We start from the raw sequence: 22959 nt of genomic DNA, 5'->3' as shown, positions 1-22959 counted from the left end.
GTGGAAGGTACAGTCAATGTGATTCTGCTGTCACATACAGTGATGTAAATCAGCGTTAACTTCACTGAAATTAGTGTAATCCCACCTGAAATGAATGACTGAAGTGGAAATAGAGTCAGGCACATTTTTGTATGAGGTGCTTTACCAGTTAAATGAAGAACAGTCTGTATAATAGGGTATTTTTAGGTTTGCATCAGTGTTATATATATAATTTTAAATACGTGCATATTTTACAGGAATTTTGAAAATCTTCATTCATCTCTTTAGGCTCCTTGTTGTAGCAATAGGGACAAATTAATATTAAAAAATAAAGGAAAAATATTAAAATTATTAAATGTAGAATAAGAGTGGAGATACCCACGTTGAGATTCAGTGCTTTGGTTCCAGCCTAGTTAAACTATCTGGACCTGTCTACATTCCCCTGTCCATTAGGTATTGCTCTATCTGCTGACTTCCAGATCTTCTGTAGGATTCACTTTCTGACACGTTTTCCCTTGTCTCAATAAATTCAGTTTCCCTGGGATTCCCAGGAATTCCGTGAGAGTTCATAGGAATAAATCGAGTCATTTCGAGCCAAAGGAACTTCAGTCACATGCCGCTTTTCCTGGACTCACCATCCACCTCCTTATTCTTAACTGACCCAAATTTGGGCAGCCTCTTGGCAGCTTCAGGTTAATTCTGCTTTTGTCTAAAATATGGAGATCTGACTGCCTGCTACTGAGACCACCACACAACTATTTGATAGAACAAGGAAAACCAAGCATGTCCGATTTTACTGCCAACCACTATGGTTTCTCTGATCCTTTAGTGTCCTTCAGCAGAATTTCCAAGATGCCAGCTAGCGGCGGGAAGGGGGGAAGGGGAGAGCACACACATTGCAGGGAAAAAAGAAAATCCACCCCAGGAAACTAAGCATATAATCCGCTTGGGTTCACATCTGCCCCCGGGTTTAAATGACAGGCTGATTTTCTACTAGCTGCTCTTTCAGCCACTCTGTTTTTGCTGGATATACAGTTCATGTGCTGTGTATACACTTTCCTTGTCCTGTCTTTCCTGTGTTCATCAACTCTGATCATAGCTTGATATCTGTTAAACTTTTAGCCCTTGTCTTGGCCCATTTTAATTCCTTCATTACCTCGCAGAGATAAGAAAGTCTTACCCCAGCGGCATTTTTAATTTCCTCAATACCTTTTTGGTATTTTAACCCTTCACTAAGCATTTGCTACTTAACTTTTTTTTCTTTTGAAGCCCACTCTTTTCTTTCCATTTGCAAAAATCCTCTTGATTTTCATTTCTCTCACTTCTTTTCAGATCATGTCACATGGTTGAAATAGTGTACTGAACCATCAAACCAATAATGGACAGATATTTTAATTTGTTTTATTTTAATTTGACATCATTCCTCTTCTATTTATCTACTTTCAAGTTTTCATTAACGGTGCAAATGATATTTGCCTATTCTACTAAATTCTCTACCTCCATTTAATAAATTTTGAACTGTGCTATTTACGCATGTGCTAATCTCATGTAGAGTTTGAGTGGTTATTACTGCAACTATCTGGTAAAAGCTGGAAATAGATAAAGGTACAGGATTACATTATAATTTTAAAACATCCCAAAACAAGACAAAAGATGCTTTTTGTGAGTTTGGCAGTGGAACTGCATTCATTTTCACATACATTACTGCCTTTCTCAGGCCAGCCCTTAATGTCTGTTCTCCTTTGTCCCCCGTGTCATGTATGAAGCATTTTGCATGTTGATTTGTTCAGTTCCCAGCACTGCCTGGTGACTGAAAGGCTTTTTGACGTCATTCTGTGATTTGTGTTATTTCTAATGTTCCTGTTTTGTAGCTTGGTGTTTGATAGCCCTTTCCTGTGTTACTGCAGACTCTTAGACTCTGGACCTATGGACCAAATTTTCTCTGCTAGTCTACATTTTGGGTCTCTAATACTTATCCTTCATCTATTCCATCTTCTTAATGACTACCTTGATGTCAGTTTTGAAGAGATGTGACCGCATTTCCACATGATATATAGCCTGTCCTAGAACTGTAGATTACAAAGGAACGTGTTTCCTGAAACAACTGTCATCAGTACAAGTCTGGGGTACCTGCCATTTTTTATTCCATTTTTCCTGTTTGGTCAGACAAATAAAATAAATGCTCAAGCTTCTCTATCCTTAGGGAAGTTTGAGATCTTTGACCTGCTGGGGCGATGCTTTCAGTGAGATACTGGTTTGAATAAGTGCTGATCATATAACTTGCCTGATCCAGATGAATGATAAACAGTTGCTGTATATCTTTTAGGAGACAAAATGCATTCTTTGGTTTCATTGCATTCTTGATAGCCTGGAGTTGACATATAAATGTGAGAGTATTTACCCAATGAAGTTAGAAAGAACCTTGTGGTTTTAAGTTGTTGACAATGCTTAGGAAAAAATCACTCTACAGAAAAAAGTAGTGGCACAGCAAGATTAATAGTAATTTATTATCTGCAAAGAATGTACTGTACCATTTTGTGCATGCTGGTTATGTTTTTGCTTTGTACATTGCCATAACCCACTCTCTTGGCAGGTCCCTAATGAGCACTCAGGGGTTAACACACTCCCAAGATGTATTAGGGCTCCTCTCAGCGTGATTTGTGTTCTCCTTGCATTCTAGGCTGGCTGCAGACTCAAGGAGGACACTCAGGTCTTGATGTCTAGTTTCAGCCATTTATTTACAGATAGGATGAAAAAGATTAAAAACACAACCAAGGAAGAAAAACTGGACTTTTAGAGTGCAGCTCTAAGGGCGCAGGTCTGCATATGTTTGATTTGGCAGCAGAGCCCTTTTAAGAGGTTCCCTCCTTCTCACAATCCATCCCTCCCTGTGCCGTGGTTTCCCACCTGTCAGTTCTGCTGATGCAGCTCTCTGTGGGAATGCAATGTCAACATATTTGGAGGAAAGTAACGGGTCTTCTATGTGTGTCATGTTACAGTCCCTCAAGTGGTCGCACTCAAACCATGCGAGGGTGTGAAGTGTGGCACAGCGCTGGGTGGCAAAGGGAGCCAGGAGCTGTTAATTCTGGAAGTCAGAGCCCTGCCAGGGCTCTGCATTGTGAATCCAGCTCTGAATACATGATTTACCAAGGGCTGTTTGCTGTCTTCTTCTTATGGAGAGAATATTTCAGTACAAAGGCTGCTCACGGTACTTTACTTCACCCTTGTTAACAGGTACAGTGATGACACCAAACTACATAGACTCAAACAGTCTCAGCGTTGCCCCATGGTGTGACTGCAGCAACAGCGGTAACGACATAGACGAATGCGAGAAATTTCTGAATTTCTTCCAGGACAATATATGCCTTAGTGAGTACAATATTAGAAGTCTTTAAGTGTGTTTTACTATGTTTTCTGGAATTTCTTTACTGTTTAAATACGTTATGATACATCAAGACCATCTCTTGCAGTCTGTAAGCATGGTTTTGCTGTAGGTGTAGGAATTAAACAAAGAAGCAAATATACCCGATACTGTGGTTTATGGCCAAGATTGCAAATGTGAGAAGCTCTTGGAAAAGAAATACAAATAGTAAAGTTGTATCATATAGATATTTGTTTACATCACAGATCATGCTTGGACCCTAACAGTCAGGCGGCAGCTGTACCAAAAAATTGCAGCACCTAAGGGGCTTCTGTATAATTTAAGAACTTCATATAAAAAAAGACATGTAGTTTATGATATGAAGGATTTGCTGTAGGTAAGTATAAATTGGATTGTGCTTTCAATTTATAGCCAAGCTTCAGGTTTTGTAGGCTACTTGATCTCAGATGCCTGGTTTTAACATAGGTCTGGATGGTACCTAATTTCAAGATTTTGTTAAATTATTGATTTTTTTTCAGTCAAACTCACTTCAAAATTAGAGACTGTTATAAATTCCAGAATAGCTCAGTGGAGTCGATTTTGGCAGGTTCTCCTTTCAAATTTCCTGTCTGCCTGGAGCAGCGTAATTGGATGATGTGGAGTGTGCATCAGAGTTTTAATTTTGGACAAATGAGGAGACCAAAAGAGCCTTGCGTCCCCAGCCTAGCAGAACAGAAGTTGAAAAGATACGTGATTGTCCTCTGAAATTGCATTAGAGGGGCAAGCCCAGGGAGGGAAAAAGATTACTTAACCTAGAGGACAAAGTTGGCAGAAGATCAAAAAGGGAGATATTTGCCATACATATTTAGGTTCAAAATTGGAAAAATGTTAACCATCAAACTAAAGTTAAGAAATAGGCTTCCAGCAGGGGTTTTGGGGGTAAAAAAATCTTATCGGTTTTAAAGGTCATATTTCATCAGCTAATTAAAAGAAGCATACATCATTGCTTTTCTCAAAAACAACAAAGGCACTTGATGATCCAGACTATCCCATCCAGCCTTATGTATTTGAGATAATGCTAATGCAGGGTTTAGTCTGTATTTTAGTATAATGCAGGGCTTAGTCTGTATTTTAGTGTAGTGATCTGAAAATTTCCATTGGTAGCTTCCCAACGGGCAGCATGTTGTGAAGACGTGGGGAGCTTTGCATACAAAGAGTGATTTCAGTTGCTATTTGATACACTGTTTCTTAAGCTTTGGAAGAATGAATCCATCACTCAATATCATGTAACTAAAAAACCCAACAACAACAACCAACCAAACAACAAACAAACAAAACAAAAAATAAAACAACACTCCCCCCCCCAAACCAAACCAAACCAACCAAACAACAACAACAACAAAACCAACAGGAAACAGGTCAGACTGTTATTGGGTAAAAGTTAGCAATATAGCATCAGACCATCTTCAAACCTAATGCGGCTGCCATTTACTGTAATAGATCAGATTTTATTCATTTTTGAATGTAGTAATTGCTAGAATGTTACAGGTTCTTTTTAGAACATGAAGTCCTTTCTTTTGCTATTGGTGTGAAAGCATTAATGAAAATAAATCAAAGACATTAGGGGTTACTGTGAGACAAATTATAGTCATCCTTGCTGTTAAAGATGTCTTCATGAAGAAATTGAAGATGTCTCTGATTTATAAAAAGTTTTTTCTCTTACAGAGAATGGGAAAAGTTCCAGTTATTTTTTCTAATTGTTATTGTCATTAATGGGCCTTGCAGTGCCTGAAGAAAATGTCATTTGTTTATCGGATGATATAAATGTCCCTCCCATTTCTTTTAGACAAAACGAAAATCCTTTTTTCATAGTGAGATCAAACTACGAATTTCTTGTTTGTCTGTTTTGCTAAAGTATACTTGCCATTCAAACTGGAAAACAAATCAGTGATTTGGGGCATTTACAGAAGATGTGGGAAACCTAGCTGAAATATTTATTCAAAACCCCAGTTTGTTTTTTATGTGAAGTGGAATAGCTGAGACTGCACCCTGAGGGCAGGAAACATAGGGTGACATTCACACCTGAAGCTGAGTTTGCCGTGTCCTACGTACACACCTGAAATCCTGGTCTTTCTCGCACCTCTGTATGCACTTGCCCTGAAATTCCACTCTAGAGCTGAAAAGCCTTTTGCAAAAGATGTTAAGTTGAAACTAGAGGGGATATTGTGATTTCAAAAGGTGGGTGTGAAAATTCCAGTCTGTTTTAAAAATTAGTCCTAACAAAGACAAACATTGCATTGTTTTATTTTTACATGTATTAGATAGTTTCTTTAGCTTGGCAGTTTTCCTGCAGAATATGTGTTTATATCGGAACTGTGAAATCGGACCAATCTCAAGAAAGCTAAACATCCCAATTAATATGCCCTAAATAAGATATATTCCACCCTAAAATTTGGGGCTGTGTATTACCTTTCTTATACTTTTATCATCTTTATTGGAATATGCAGGTTTATGGGAAATATTGCAGTGATCCAAATTGCTGCCTGTCCAATTAAGATTTGGCCCATTTTAAATTCTGGAAATCCATCTTAAGACTTTTTTTTTAGCTGCTCTGTGAATGTCATGGCATACTCTAGAATTCCTACTGAACTGTATGGGATTCAGTATATTTATCTATCTGTTCAAAGGATTTGTTTGCACCTGCTTTATACTGCAGTAAAAAGAACTGGTAAGTGGGAGGAAAAGCATAAAACAATGAGTTAGTTAATAAAAATTATTGAAAGAATCTTTACTAGAGCAGTTAAACACCTTTTGGTCATTATGTTTTTTGAAATATGTATGGCAACAAAATATAAAATGCATATTTATAATATAATTTGTATGTTTGGAGTATTACAAAAAATATGAGGAGGAATGGAACACCTCTATGAGGACAGGCTGAGGGAGTTCGGGTTCTTTAGGCTGGAGAAGAGGAGGCTCCGAGGAGACCTTAGAGCGACTTTTCAATGCTTAAAGGGGGCTTAGATGGGGACAGATGTTTTTGTAGGGTCTGTTATTATAGGACAAGGGGTAATGGTTTTAAACCAAAAGAGTGGAGATTCAGGCTGGACATGAGGAAGAAATTTTTCACCATGAGGGTGGTGAGAGCCTGGCCCAGGTTGCCCAAAGAGGTGGTGGATGAGCCGCCCCTGGAGACATCCCAGGCCAGGCTGGATGGGTCTCTGAGCAACCTGAGCTGGTGAAGATGTCCCTGCTCATGCAGGGGTGGCACTGGATGGGCTTTGAAGGTCCCTTTCAGCCAAACCATTGTATGATTCTATCATAGAATAGATAGGTTAAAAAGGACCCATAAGGATCGAGTATGATTTTATGAAATAACTGAAGACAACAAATTGTGAAGACTTCTATTACTTAGAAAACTAGAAGGACTGCATCTGTTCCTGTAATCCTCTTTGCAATAATGGAAGCAAAGAGTTACCGTTACTTTAGGAAATCATAGGAAAATATTGCTTTATGAATTGCCTTATTCAGGTGAAACCAAGAAAAATATCATTCCACTCTTCCCTCTTTTTCTCCATCAACTCAGCTGATTTTGGTGCTGATTTTGGTTACAAATTCTTCTATTTGCACATTGGAGTTCTGAGACCTAATATCAGAATAAAATACATCTTCTTTTCAGATGAGAATTAAATGTAAATTATTTTATAAGGCAAGGAATACTACTGAGAAGAAGTATTAATAACTTCCACATATTAGTCCCCAGTGAAATTGTTTGATTTCTTGTACAAAGAATTTGAAATAAGAAATCCCTAAATCCATGTTGAATCCCCAAAGACCTGATTAAAAACTGTTTTTCTATTTGTTTATAAAAAGCCCCAACCAATTTACTCTTGCTATAAACACACTCTTTAATCCCATGAAACTATGATAAGCTTTTTAACTTTTATATTCCAAAGTTTTAGTTTAAGCATACTTCCCTCACCTAATTATGCAGATTTTGATTGAAAACTGTAAGGAAAAGATTGTCTCAGTTAAACCATTTTGTAGTTACAGGCATATTAGTTTTACTACAACAAGCTGTAGAAATGAATTAATATTTTCCCTGCTCTCTGTTTTTATTTTGCTGTTACACCACCTGCCTGAATTAGGATATAACATTCAAGCTGTATTTTAAATCTTGAAAGTAAATTTTTGAGGCTTTTGGATGTTAACCAACGTGATTACAGTAAGTTCTAGAGCTGCTGTCAAGAATTACTGGGCACATTACAAAGAAGAGGCTGCACCAGGTAATTATATGACCCCAGACACTTAGTTCATGTTTCTGATATGTTCAAAATTAAGACACGTTTTTCAGCACAAAAAATGAGTTTCTATAAATACACATTTTCAGTGGAATAATAATAATCATCGTGATTAAAAAGTCAGTTCTGCTTTCTGCCATTTGTTTAGAAATAGAAAATTACCTGTAATCTATTTTTACAGAAAATGCAATTCAGGCCTTCGGCAATGGTACCGATGTGAATGTGTGGCAGCCAATCTTACCAGTACAGACCACGACAGCCACAACTACAACAGCTTCCAGACTTAAAAACACAGGTTCAGAGACCACCAACAATGAAATACCCACCCACAACGATTCACCAGCATGTGCAAACCTGCAGGTAAGAGCCTTGTACTTGTTGCAGTGCATAGATGAAAGTTTTTCATAGGAATGTGTACAGAGTAATCTCCTGCTGCATAAAGAGATTCCTGCTTAAATTGGCATGTCGGTTTGTTCCCATGTTGTAGTTATAAGCCAAATATATTGTAAAATATCAGATACTCTCGTTTTAAATCAGAAACATGCGTATTTCAAAGTTGACTGTATTGCATTTCTGACACAGAAACAGGGTGTAGTATTTAATTTGTTATCACAGGTTTGGATATGAATGTGGCACTCTCCAAACCCTGCCAGGATATGTCAGATTAAATTAATCCCCTGAGTAATCCAAATTCAGAGGGAACTCTTAATGTCAGCTAGTATGTACTGCTGCCGTCTTTCTTATGTTATTGGCAGTAAACTTTAGAGGTTTTCTGGCTGAGTAGGTCTGTGTATTCGAGAATATGTGGTGCTGCAAACTACATGGTGAAAAAGCTGGACAGAGATGGAAGCTATTTTGAATCAGGAACTTTCCTGAACTGGGGTCAAGGTCACACACAATGTGATTTTGGCCAATGGCTGTAGTGATTTTCTTTGACACATCAATTAGGCTATTCATGGTGCGTCATTGATTCTGGATTTAAAGAGGCTCATTGCTTGCTGAAGGCAGTAGATGCAGCTCTTAGAAAGTTTGAAGAACTTGGGCAGGAGACAACAGCAAAATCAAGGCAGGAAAGAGGTAACAGGAAATATAAACCGAAAACATCCTTAGGCCAGATTAGAATCTGGGATTATAAACATTTCTGATGTTTTAAATGCAAAACTAGGTCAGGGATAGATCAGATTGGCCTATTTATTTTTGCCTTTATAGAAGGAAAATTGCTACGTAGCGCAAATTAAAATGTCCGAGTTTTAAGGTCTCATCTGGTATTAAGATGCTTTTTTTTTCTGGATTCCTCAACTCTTCCACACTTGTAGCATTCACATTTCACTTAGTTATAAAAAATTGATTTTGTATTCTTCATATTAAACTGTATCAAAGTTTCCATGTTCACGAAGATGGACGGTTTGTATCTCTCAGAAACGTTGTACGTAATTTTTCCTGCACCACTCTCTCACCTTCTGTCCTTTTCTAGTTTCTCCATTTATTTTGCATTGGCAAATTGCATGTGAATTAACATTTCTTAGAGTCATTACAGAGTCACAAAGTATATCAGGTTAATGGTAGGTAGTGTTGAGTTTAGGTCCTTCTGTTTTAATTCTATTTTTCATATCTGTGCCTTCATTATTAGTTAAGATTTGTAAGTTATTGACAAGAGGGAGATAGTTTTTGGAATGTATTTCTATACGCAGTAGTCATTTTAGCAGATAGAATGTGCTAAAGAGTAAATGTAATCTTTCAAACCTGAAACTTGGAATATCTTGCATTTAAAGCAGGACCTTGATAGGCTATTATTAATTCACTTCATGTTATATTAAAATGTTGTTTTATGGGAGAGATCACATTTTACTTCAGTGTTTATAGAGTCCCCTACGGAGTAAGGCCTCCAGATGCTACCAAAGTACACATGATTAATAATGAACTGAAGAAATGGCAAGTGATCACAAATCCCATTGGATTTGGTTTGATTTGCAAATGTTGCTCAAGCCTGAGTGGATGTTCCAGTGTTTTGAAAATGAATTAAATTCTTCCCTGTCCTTACTTCTGTTACTCTGGCATATTGAAGTCACATCACACATGGGTTTATCAGCACGAGTTTAAAGCTGTTATGACTTCAAGTGCACCCCTGATATACTTGACACAAGAACTAAAGGTCTATAGGGAAAATGATCTCTGCTGTTTTGTAGAAGCTACAGATAAGTCTGCACCGAAAGGTCACTAAGTTATGTGAATCAAGCAGTTTTATTCTTGTGAAGTACATCATTCTGGTGCTCACTACTTACTTGTGTCAGAACTGAAGCACAGAGAACAAAGCTCTTACATTTTAATGCATTTAAAAAAAAAATAGCTTACAAATAGAGGAAAACCAAGCCCGCACTTTTTTAAAAAGAAACCTGTGTGTGTTGGACAGTATGGTGCCACTTTGCATGTGAGACTTAAACCTCAGTGCAAATTTTACAAAAGAACTGGAGGCATTCATATCGCACTTGGAGAAGGGTATTCATTCCAAGGCTCTCCTCCCATGAAAAATATGCCTTTGTAGTATTTTCAAAACATGAACCAGTGCGACCAAAAGCAATCTCAAGGGCTTTGTTATACACTTAGCAGTTGAGCTGAAAGGTTTCAAAAAGGCAATATAGCCTAAACAGTGTGAAAAGTAGAGTTAAAAGCATTAGTCTCAGCACAAGAAGACAATGGCAGAGAGGGGATAAGGAAATGATCATTGAGATGCCACAAGGCTGCACATCCTAGTTAGTGGGTTTCAACCTATAGTGGAGGAAGAAAGAGCAGGAAGTGACTGATTAGTATAAATTGCCATAGAAATAAATACAGTAAGGGAAGAAAGAGCAGGAAGTGATTGATTAGTATAAATTGCCATAGAAATGCGCAAATACTAACCTCCCGGGCTTGTAAAATACAGAGCACTAACCCAGTCTGCCAAGAGTGTCACCAGCTGAGCAATTTTTGATACATTTTTTCTGACTTGTTCAGAATGGTTGTATGAAAAGCCCGAATGGTTTTGTCACTGTGCCATGTTCTTCTGTACACATGTAAACCTGGGAATGGGAAGGGTTGTGGATGCTTAAAGAAACTATTAAATACTCTTTGTTTTCTTGTACTCAGTATTTATTTCAAATACCTGTTAAAGGTAGTTTTGTTTCAGTGATGCTGTTTAGAAATTGTTCTTCATTTCAACTTAGCATTGCTACAAGAATTTACAGTTCTCCCATTATGGTGGTATTTTCTTATTTCTTGTTGGTACAGAGAAATGTTGATTTCTGATGTATGCTTGTTTTATGTTTACATATGCATGGATTTGTGTAACATACTCTCTTTTTCTATGCTTAAATTAAATCAGGACTCCATCTTTGCCAGAAAGATGCTTAACTTTGTCAAGCACCCTGTGAATTATTTTATAAACCTGGCTTCTAACAAAGTTTGCTAAACACAGAGAGTAAATAGTAGTTAGTTTTATATAAAATGCTATATTCAAGTATTTTTTGAGGTGCTTGACATCTTGCAAAGTGTTCTCAGCACCACATAAAAATAATTTATAAATACTGTGATCAAAAAGGTGGACGAATGCCAACAGCATGTTCCTTATACAGGTGTATTTTATTAAGTAATTGCCGTTCCAGTCTTTTTTTTTTCTGATAGCTCCACTTTAACGTTTTCTATTTAACTGACATATTTGTTTATCCTTCATTCTGAATCGTAACTCGTTTTCAGTACACCAGTCAAAAAATGGTTATGGTCTTTCAGTCTCACGTTCTTGTGTATGACCACTGCTTGAACCGTCATGTTGGATTATTTGAAAGGGATAAAAGAATGAGCTTGGATGTGTGCTCACACCATGTATTCTTCAAGAAAAAAAGCTGCTTCTGCATTTAGGAGAGATGCATGGAACTGAAAAGATGATAATGAAATAAACTTAAAGTGATAGATTAGTCTAGATTAGTCCAATTGTTACTACATCAGCAGCAGAGATAAAGAAAAAAACTAAGACTTTCATACTGGGATTGCTATAATATTTTAGAGGACATTTTGGGCAAGACAGAAATGATGGAAGTCAAGCTAGTTAAGGACATTTAAGTCTGAATTTATGCATCAAAATCTATCAACTCCCTAGCTAGCTCTATACTTTTTTCCCCCCATGTTTATTATGATTGTCATGCTCTAGTTAACCTTATTTTAGCATTCAGATGGAATTTAAGGTTTTTGTGCTTTTGAAGAAGTGTAAGCAGCGGACGTACATAATTGAGATACATGGCCCTTCAGAGTCCAGTACATTAATGTCTTTGTACTCTCAGCAGCAAAATTAAAAAATGATGAGATAGGAATTTAAAAGCTCAAATATTTTGTGGGGAACAAGGAGAAAATGAGAAATCTAGATACTTAAATTTGTCGTTTCTTTCTATTTGCGTGTAAGGTTAGTGAGTGATGAGAACAGACATGGGTCATATGGCGAGCTGTTCTTCCACAAATTCACATAATGCCCTATAAACTTGGAATTTAAAAAAATACCTATTATGGTAAGCCTTAGGACAAAAAAAGAAGACAGGGCCCACAGTTCTCTGAGGAGACCAGGACTTAAACATGACTCAGACTGAAAATGGCTTTGCTTTGCATTTGTAGATCCATCTGCTGCAGATCTTCAGCACTGTGTAAGGATCTGCTAATCTGGTGTTTGAAGTCCTATCTGTAATTATTTAATGTAGCTTCCCGTGTGCTAAATATTATTATAAAGCTTTGTGTAGGTGTTTGGAGAGAGTTAAAAGCTTCAGTGCAGTGTTCTGAGGATCAAGATACAGCAGGTGTGGAGCTTCATGGACAGGTAATTGGGTGGTGGGTGAATATAAGCAGGAAACACGGGCAACGTGTAGGAGTGTTGTTGATGAGGGGATAATGCAACTGCTGAGACGGTTCACTGGGATAGGGACAAAAGGAACTTGATTTATCCCCTGAGCACCAGTATTAATTTGCCCGTATGCCTGGCACCCTCTTTCCCTCATCCCTTTCACACAGCCCAAGATCTTTCTGTTTCTTCTTGTTTTGTGAAAAAACAAGCACTGTCCTTTTCAAATGCTGTGCCTGCTCTGTCTCTCTTGAGAAGTCACATTGGACCTCTTCTTCTGGGCATTGCAGCAATGCAGAAAGTAATAGTCTTGGGCAAAAGATGGATAGGAATATAAAACTCCCAGTGCTGTGCCAGAAAAAGAATAATATTGACTAGATGTTTCATATGAAAAGATTTAAATTTACCTCCTGTATTTCCAGGATTAGCTCACATAATGGGGTCAGCCTGCTGGTACAAGTGATTTAGAGAACACCTATTGGCAGCTTTTCTTCTGAAAAAGCAACATCTTTAATTTGCTCTGGTAGCAATTCTGTTGTACCTAAAGAAGTCTTGTGTGCTTTACATGTTCAGATTAAAATCTGACTGACAGGGATAATTTCAAGTTTCATCTTTAATTTTATATTTCTAATTTGGGGAGCACTGAACAGCACTTCCTGTGTTTTACCAGAATGGAGAGTGCTTGATTTCACTGCCATTGATTTCAGTGGGGTTAATCCTTGTTTGCTTCAGCACCGTGCTGGAACAGGTGCTCAAAAACTGTAGATGCATGGAATTCCCTGAGACTGTATTAATTTTCTTCATGACTCTTGCACCTTTTGGACAGAATCAGAGAAGGTGAGGTCATCACGAGCAAGGGACAAGTTTGACTTTTCAGTCTGTATAACAATCTCAGTGTTCAAAGGCAGGAAAGTGGTCGGCAGTCCAGCTGATTACTGTGCAAACAGTGGACCTCAGTGCCAAAAGGCAGCTTTGCAGAGAACGTATGCATACATATATGCAAATGGAATCATAGACTGCTCCCACTTGGAGCAAGGCTGTGCATGGGTTCTTCACCATCTTTGCCAAAGATTTTCAGGACCACACATGATAGATTATTTTCAAGCTTATGGAAATCCTGCTGAAGTTAAAGATCTGATTGACTGGTGCAAAAGTAGTTGCAGTTTTGGACCATGAATTTTAAATCATTATAACTACGCTCAATCACATCATTATTAATCAAAATGGGAACCATTACAATCAACACATTTTCACCAATGAAAAGTAAGTTTGTTTATTCCTGTAGCATAAAAATCTGTGCTTCAGGATTCAACAAACTCTTGGAAAGCATTTTCTGCATCCTGCTGATTGTGGAACTGTTTTACCTGCAAAAAGTTGTTGAGGTGCTCAAAGAAGTGGTAGTCAGTTGGTGGGAGGTCAGGTGAATATGGCGGATGGGCAAAACTTTGTAGCCCAATTTGTTCAACTTTTGAAGCATCGGTTGTGCGATGTGCAGTTGGGTCTTGTCATGGGGAAGAATTGAGCCCTTTCTGTTGACCAATGCCAGCTGCAGGTGTTGCAGTTTTTGGTGCATCTCATCAATTTGCTGAGCATGCTTCTCAGTGTAATGGTTTTGATGGGATTCAGAAAGCCATAGTGGATCAGACTGGCAGCAGACCACCAAACAGTGACTATGGCATTCTTTTGGTGCAAGTTTGGCTTTGAGAAGTCCTTTGGAGGTTCTTCTTGGTGTAACCACTGAGCTGGTTGTCACTGGTTCATATGAAATCCACTTTTCATCGCACGTTGCAATCTGATCTAGAAATGGTTCATTGTTGTTGTGTAGAATATGAGAAGACAACACTTCAAAATGACTGGTTTTTTCATTTTTCAGTCAGCTCATGAGGAACCCATTTATCTAGCTTTTTCACCTTTCCAATTTGCTTCAAATGCTGAATGACTGTAGAATGGTCGACGTTGAGTTCTTTGGCAACTTCTCATGTGGCTGTTAAGAGAGTCATCTTCAATGATTGCTCTCAGTTGGTCATTGTTAGCTTGCAATGGCTGGCCACTGTGCTTGTCTTCAAGGCTCTCGTCACCTCTGTGAAGCTTCTTGAACCACCATTGTGCTGTACGTTCATTAGCAGTTCCTGGGCCAAACGCGTTGTTGATGTTGCGAGTTGTCTCTGCTGCTTTGTGTCAAATTTGAACTCGAACAAGAAAATCACTCTAATTTGCTTTTTGTCTAACATCATTTCCATAGTCTAAAATAGATATAAAATAAACAACAAGTAATAAGTCAGTAGCAAAAAACCATAAATTGAGAAAGCCCGTTAAGGTGATGTATAACATAACCACATTTATTGAAGAATGTATTCCAATCTCAAATGGCAAATTTCAGCAGTGCAAAAACCACAGTTACTTTTGCACCAACGTAATAGCTGATTAATTTCTAAGTACAGGGAGTCTTTGGCCTCTCTTTTGAACATCAGAGGAAGAGTTTGAGGATGTAGCCAAATATCACACTTTATAGGCTCAGATGCATCATCTTAGTGACAGCATTGTGATGAGACATCAGCCATCAGTAGTCAGTAGAAAATTGTTCTCATTTACCAGCCTTGGTTGAACTTCATAGTTGAACATCAGGCCCCCTTGCAAGATCAGTCACAATTTAAGGACTAAAATACAGGGTAAAATTCTCTGATAGTGTAAGTCAGCACATCTCTGTTGTTATTATCAGAGCTACACAGATGTACACTGGTTAACATTCAGTCTCTTTGGCATGTAGAGCTGCCCATAGGACTGGACCTTACAATTAATGCTCAATACTCCAATGAAACATTTTTAATGTTGGAAGTCAGGTGTAATAAACTTATGTTATTGAAAGACAGCAAAATGTGTTATTTTGCATATTAAAATTACAGTTTAAATTACGGTTTTTTGATTAGCATACTTTTCATTCTACAAAAATATTGTGCATGTATACTGCTGGAGAGAATAATACTTTAGAATTATTTCATCAATGATAAAATATTTTACAGTTCATTAAAAAAAACTTTTAATAGTCTGAGCATCTTTAGTGTATTATTATAATAATATGGCGCTTTATAGCAGACTGTAAAACTCCAGACTACCATTTTAGGAATCATGCAATTTTGTTTTATAGTTTAATAATTGTTCAATTGAAAATGAGTATGAAGTTACTAAAAACCAATTTAATGACTTACAAAAATACAGCTTTATTAAAATGTACTACACACCTTTACAGAAAATGGAAATTTCTATGGACACATTATAGTTCTTATCCTCAGAAAGAATTTTAGAAATTATTGCTACTGAAGGCAGATGTAGCATTTGCAGTGTTCCCCCAAGCCACAGTTGTTTCTGTGTTTCACATCAATATCCTCTTATAGGAATACCCCCCAAAAAAAGGAAAATTGCTAGAATAAACCTGAATGAGAAAATTGGATCACATCAGATAAGCCAAATCAAACTATTCATAGCCCATGTTATTACTTTATGTGGTTCTTCATCATATTAAATGAATTCCTAGTGTCAGCCAACTTTAGTTCTCAATCAAATATCTAGTCAATCATGTATTTCCCTTTTAAAACAGAGAGCTCACTATAGCCTGCAAAAAACAGCCATAAAATGGAGTACAGTACTGTAATTTAATTTTAAGGCATAACTACTACTAATAAAAATTCTAGGTCATTGCATTGTGATGGTAGATGTTTAATCATATTGTCTTTGGAAGTATAGTTCCTAATATATTGTGCATTTATGGGACTTGACAAAGTGCTTTGTTTAAGACATATTGCTTGCTAACAGCAAATATTGGGTTTTAGCTGTGACTCTGCTTCCATTTATACTTGTTCAAGTGAAAGTAGCTCTGGTTCTGCCAGCCGGCTGATCTGGTTGTGAAGCAAGTACAGGCAAAAGCGATCATGCCACCAGGTTTCTAATGGTATGGAGAACAAGAACAGAATCCTTGAAATCGTTAGTGCTTTTTTGGTTTAGCTTGCAGAAGTCATACTTACAGACCAGAATCCCATCATACTAGCTGTTTCACGGGCTCATAATGAAAAGGTACTCTGGAGCTTAAAAACTCAATGAATTACAGTGAACTTCGGTGAAGCTAAGATATCACCTCATAGCCTTTATTCTGAAAACCACACAGTGTATTTGAGTGCTCTAGAAACAATAAATATTTTACTATTATAAACTATGTTAATGGACTATGTTATTCTCAAAAACGTGTATCCACAGGGATACATGAAGAAAATCAAAGTAAGACTGGTACTATCTCAGATAATTAATACAATTGTCAAAACAGAGATTTTTCTTTTTTAAAGTCTGAAAATAGCCCAGCAGTTGTCAGAATAGCTCAAAATTTAACAAAAAAATCTTGATCAATTCTACCATTTTTGCAAAGAATTGTTATTTTCTAGGCAAGCAAAAGGATTTAGCGAGACTTTTATAAACTGAGGAGGTGTGGTCTGGACGATCGGGTAGTGAGGTGGACTGTGAACTGGCTGAAGGAAAGAAGCCAGAGAGTCGTGGTCAATGGGGCAGAGTCCGGTTGGAGGACTGTATCTAGTAGAGTGCCTCAAGAGTCGGTGCTGGGGCCAGTACTGTTCTATATATTCCTCAATTACTTGGATAAAGGACTAGAGTGAATTTAATGAAATATAACAAGGGCAAATGTAGAGTATTGCATCTGGGCAGGAACAACCCCAGCTTCCAGTGTAAGTTGGGGAATGATCCGTTAGAGAGCAGTGTAGGGGAGGGGCACCTGGGGATCCTGGTGGACAGCAGGATGACCATGAGCCAGCACTGGGCCCTTGTGGCCAGGAAGGCCAGTGGCATCCTGGGGTGTATTAGAAGTGGGGGGGTTAGTAGGTCGAGAGAGGTCCTCCTTCCTTTCTACTCTGCCCTGGTGAGACCACACCTGGAATATTGTGTCCAGTTCTGGGCCCCTCAGTTCAAGAAGGACAGGGAACTGCTGGAGAGGGTCCAGCGTAGGGCAACAAAGATGATTAAGGGAGTGGAGCATCTCCCTTATGAGGAAAGGCTGAGGGAGCTGGGTCTCTTTAGTTTGGAGGAGACTGAGGAGTGACCTCATTAATGTTTATCGATATACAAAGGGTGTCACGAGGATGGAACCAGGCTCTTCTCGGTGACAGACAATGATAGGACAAGGGGTAATGGGTTTAAACTGGAACATAAGAGATTCCACTTAAACTTGAGAAGAAACTTCTTCTCAATGAGGCTGACAGAGCACTGGAACAGGCTGCCCAGGGGGACTGTGGAGTCTTCTACTCTGGAGACATTCAAAACCCGCCTGGACATGTTCCTGTGTAGCCTCATGTAGGTGTTCCTGCTCCATGGGGGAATTGGACTAGATGATCTTTCAAGGTCCCTTCCAATCACTAGCATTCTATGATTCTATGAACTGAAATGTATTTTTAAACACTCTTATTGAAGCAGGTATTGGTGGTTTTGTTTTGTAGTGTGATGGTTTAAGACAAATTACAGTGTGGGAGGCTCACTCCAGGAGGGGGACCATGGTGTGTTGTGCACAGACATGAAGTTTGTCTCTTGTCCTGCTCCCTGAAATCCCCAGAGAATGGACAGATGGTCCCAGATCCTGGAGCAGGGTTGTGGGGCTGCCCACCCCAGTGTCTTTTCCCAACATCTTTTTTTATGAGTCCTTGAGTATATGAGTGGGTAGAAAAGAGCTCATAGATGACTACTGCATTCAAATCATGCTATAATTCTCTGATTTGCTGTCACTCTTGCTGGCTCTTACAGTCTTCTTGTTGCAGACATTTCTGAACATTTTTGCACTTCTTAATAATCAACAGGTTGTTTGCATAAAATAGCTATTTATTTCCTAGAGCACACCAAACCCATGCTGTTGTTTGGGACAAGCTGTTGATTGTTATTTTGCCTACTGCTACATCAAAGTGTTGATTAAAGTTCACTGTCTTATACTCACAGCTCTGATTTATTTTCAGTCCAAAATAATTTTAAAAAATATAAGAATTGGGTAGGATGTAGAAGCCACTGCCCTGTTGTGGCAGGTCCTGAGCAGTTATCAAGCAGAGTTCTCAACAAGCCTTGGGAACCTTGTGCAAATGTTTAATTGTCTATTTCTTAGTAGTTTCAAGTGCTCAGATTGTTTTGTTGCTGGTTTTAGCTGAATCATTGTGAAGAACATAGTAGAGTTAAAGCATTTGAGGAAGGTGTATGAATTTGAGTACTACAGTGCTCGGAGAAAAAAAGAAAGGATAACCTGATGTTATCCACTGGATGAAAATGGGCTTGGAGGCATTTACCATATTCTCTCCTTTTATGCATCTCAGAGAACTTGCCAATTGTGGAAGTGGATGTGGCAGCTTTGTTCATCCTCTTACCCTCAGTCTCATGGGAACATTACTTTCCCTGGCACAGAACTGTAACCTTTCCTCAGGAGGTGTAAACATCTCTGCAGCACCAGCAAAGAAGATCACACTGCTTTTGGAGAGATAGATTCCCTTAAATTCATACACAGATAGCAGCTCTAAGCATCTTTTTTAAACACCTTCCTGTACTCTTGGAAACGCTCCCTATTGGAAATAATAGAAATTGAAGAAATGCACTATTTTATCATGGAGGAAAGTTCTCCTTCAGGAAATAATAACTAAGACTAGTTCTGCCTATTTGTGTGACGTGAGTTGTTAGACTATTAGTCTCAATTTACTGGCATATCTACTCCATCTCTGAAACCTCACTTCCAGTTAACCATTAGCCTTTATTACATCCTTTTTCTAGCTTTTCTTTTTTTTTGGTCCTTTCTTCTTGCAGATCCGTTCTGTCATCTTTGAGCACTCAACTGCCTCATAGACTTTTTCTGATAGGAGATCATCAGTATACATTTTTCTGTATTCCTTCTAATGATGTTATGGATAAATGCAGATTTGCGGGGGGACAGAAAGCCTGCTCAAGCTTAACAGGAGTGACACTGGGCCCGTATGGCACAGGGGGAGTCACCATGCCACCGCTGGCTTGGCTGCCTTGGGAGCTACAGTGGGGAAGGGGGAAGGAGCTGGGGGCTGTGGCCATACTGGGGTGCAGGTAAGAGATTGGAGTAGTCCTGTATTTTGATTATGGAAAAAATGTATGAGGCAACCCCACTTCCTTATCCTTGATTAAAGAAGATACGTTGCCTTCCTGTGCCAACAGCACACCCAAGTACATGAAATATGTTTATTCATATAAAGTCATTTCAGTCTAAAGAGGCAATCACACGACGTAATGAAACTCTGCTTTTGTTTATACACTTGTAAAAATGGAATAACTCCACAGTTGTGTACATTGCAATTATCCTTAAGTGTACGTTGTAATTATCAGTTACTCCTTAGGTATCTAGACATCATTCTTTGATATTTCTATGTCACCCATAAACTAATGTTCTTAAAAAATAAGCTACTCAGACTGACAGTTATCTTGTGGCAGATGTAATCAAAAGCATTTCAGTAATAATAAAGAAGATTTTTTTAGGAATCATTTCTTCCTTGTAACCAGCAGCAAATTAAATATAGAAAAGCCCAATGGAAATTAGAATACAATAATAAGTAATCAATCTAAATCATACATTGGTGACAAGGCAGCATAGCTGCAAAAATAATATACTGTTGAAGAGCTAAAATTTGGACCATGTTCCGTAGCATGCCTAAATTTTTCAAGTAGTCAAAGCAAGTTTATAGGACAGAAAATGAAGCACAGCCTTCTAACCAAATTGGTTAACATATACTCTTAATTTTTAAAAAAATATTATTACAAAACTTCTGAATATAAGCATATTTTTGGTTCTGCTTTTAACCTTTCTGCTCATTTTACTTAAAGTCGTCACTGTACGTTGGTAATCAAACACAGGAAATAAATCACACCCTGTATCTCCTATCTTACTTTTTATCCCGATGACTTCTAATCAGCTGTTTGACCTGCATAATAGATCTATACATTACCTTCAAACCATCTACTCCACAACATTTTTCAACTTGCTGTTGAGTTCTAGAACATGAGATGTTGTTCCATTTCAGTTGCTTGCCTTCAAAATCAATAGCAGTTCAAAATGTTTATTGTAGTCTGTACTTTGGAGAATGAGAGCCTAACTATTTCGCACCAAATTGTAGTTCTGATCAGTGGGCTTGGCTTTATAATCCCACCTGAGGTTAAGCCCTCCTGCGTGCTTAGCTCTTTCTGTGAGCCACAAGTAAACAGACTCACTGTTGTCCATAATGCAGGATATTTTTTCATAGCTTCACTCAGCGTGTGTCCTAAAGAATTATAGGATTATCCTCCCTCATGTCTTTCTTAAAAAAGAATTAGGTATTCAGGGAAGTAATTTACTAAATACTGCATTACATGGTAGTACTTTATTTTTCCAGATTGGCATTTTCAGAAGCCTCAAGTTGTCCCTAATTCAAGGCTTGACATGCATTACCACATGCACATAAACATTTGGATGTACTGAATTCATGCTCAGATTTGAAATGTGTGCATTCACATTTGTTATGTACATGGTAGGTAAGACATGTACCAGGCAGGATCTAAATAGCTACCTGCAGTCATAAGTACTTAATTTGTGCAAACAGTTGGATTGTAAGTGGGCATGTAAATTAAGTGTGCACAGATGAAAGCAAAGCAGTTACAAGTATCTGGGAAAACTCATTCCTAAATTTGTGTCTGCACAAATGTAGAAAAGTAGTTTGCTCAGAACTTTCCTGATCAACAGTGTTTAGCATGTTTTTTTACAAGCGCTTGTCCTCCTCTAGACAAAGGTGTGCATTAAAAGTTGCATGTATCCAAATTAAATGGTTGAAGACCATTATATAATGAATTATATGTCAGTATGCTATTCTGCACACTTCAGTCACGTATGCACTGTAGTTATCTGGTTCTGAGGGCAAATTTAGGGATCTGTTCCTGCAGGCAACTGCCTGGATACAATTTCAGAAGTCAAATGCGAATTCAGAAAGAAAAAATGTCCCTTTTTTTAAATAATGATTTTGAACTTAATTAGTTCAACAAATTCTGGCAACCTTTTGTGGAATCATGCTCTCATCAAGGGTTGGTCTAGCCCTTTTTACTTTTAATTAAGATTTCCTGATTATTCCTAAGGATTCAGTCACGCTTATTTGCAGATGAGAAATTCAGATTGTTACAGGCACAACTGAAAATGCTTAGATAAAAAACACACCCTGTCTATACCCAGAGAGCAGCTTAGTGAGAATACTTAGGAATCATTAATTAAGGAGAGACTTTTCACCTTCAGGCTGATGGCTCAGATACAACATTGTGTTTAGTAGCAATACAACTCTTTGGTAAGTGCACTTAGTGGGAGAGCTCCGCTCTTTGGGAGCTGAACTGGTCACCCTGAGTCCACATCACAGAGATAGCCTCTGAAATACAAGTCGCGCTGGCTCATGTCGGTGTAACAGGAGACGGGACTCTGGTGTTTCATGAACATTTAAAGAGAGCAACTGGCAAAATTGCAGCTCCAAATAATCTCCAAGCCAGTGAGATGCATCTGCTCATATATGCTCTGTGAGTCCTCATTCATCATCTGTTGTTCTTTGTTATGTACAAAGCCTGTTGTAGTGCAATTACGTTCATCCATGCACAGCACATCAGAAATGCGATGTCCTCTGCTGTTCAAGTGGTCACTGAATGTGAGCAGCATAGTGATATTCCAGATCCCTTTTGAGGTTGCTGTTCTCAAATACCGGAGAGGCTAATCCCATCTTGGCCACTGAACATGGCATCTCTTCACCCCGTTATATTCCCTTCTCACTGGGACAGCTCAATACATGGTATCAGTGCTGGTGTGCATATGTGCATATACAATATGCATATATTAATATACAAAAGACACAGGCTGCATTATACTCATCCCTAATCTCTAGTAATGCTGGTTTACTGCTGACTTTCCACCCACTGGTCTGGAGTTTGGACTAACACAAGAAGCCATATTGTTGCTGTAGCTGACACACACCCAGATGTATTTTTTGGAATGCTTCTTCTCTGCAACTTGATGACAATGTATTGACGCTGAAACTTGCTAGTAAGACAAAGCTGATGCTTGTGAGTATTAGACGCATGAGTAGGTAGATCACACCCCCCCCCCCCATCATTTGGTGCTGTTTTCTACTTGCCTTAGCTCAGTCCAGAGCTATTCATAAAACCGTTATGCACTTGGGGGAAGTATTTGCTGCCAACTATCATCAATCGAGATTCACTTCAGATACCACTCTCTAGATGTTTTTTTAGGTGAAACCTTCCCATTTCTTGAGTCCCACTAAAGGATGTTAAAATTCAGTAGTGCAGGACACCTGCAAGTTTTCTCTTGTAGGGTTGACAATGAAATTAGAAAAATCTGAGGATATAGGACTGTCCGTTTTTAACAGAGCAGCTCATCTCACAGAAAGGGAAATGGA

General features: G+C 38.3%; 1 protein-coding gene across 1 annotated transcript in view; it reads left to right on the top strand.

The window, feature by feature from the left end:
* Positions 1 to 22959, top strand: part of GFRA1 (GDNF family receptor alpha 1) — a gene marked incomplete at both ends in the record, with an annotated part of 142557 nt that overhangs the window by 107425 nt on the left and 12173 nt on the right. Inside the window, 2 exons of the mRNA XM_080348218.1 lie at positions 3214 to 3348; positions 7823 to 8001. Of these exons, the coding sequence (XP_080204344.1) occupies positions 3214 to 3348; positions 7823 to 8001 (314 nt within the window). The remainder of the gene's footprint in view (positions 1 to 3213; positions 3349 to 7822; positions 8002 to 22959) is intronic.

This window comes from Nesoenas mayeri (genome assembly GCF_963082525.1).
Source record: "Nesoenas mayeri genome assembly, chromosome: 7".
NCBI classification, from domain to species: domain Eukaryota; kingdom Metazoa; phylum Chordata; class Aves; order Columbiformes; family Columbidae; genus Nesoenas; species Nesoenas mayeri.
The sequence above is the reverse complement of the archived record's forward strand: the minus strand, read 5'-3'. Positions and strand labels throughout refer to the sequence as shown.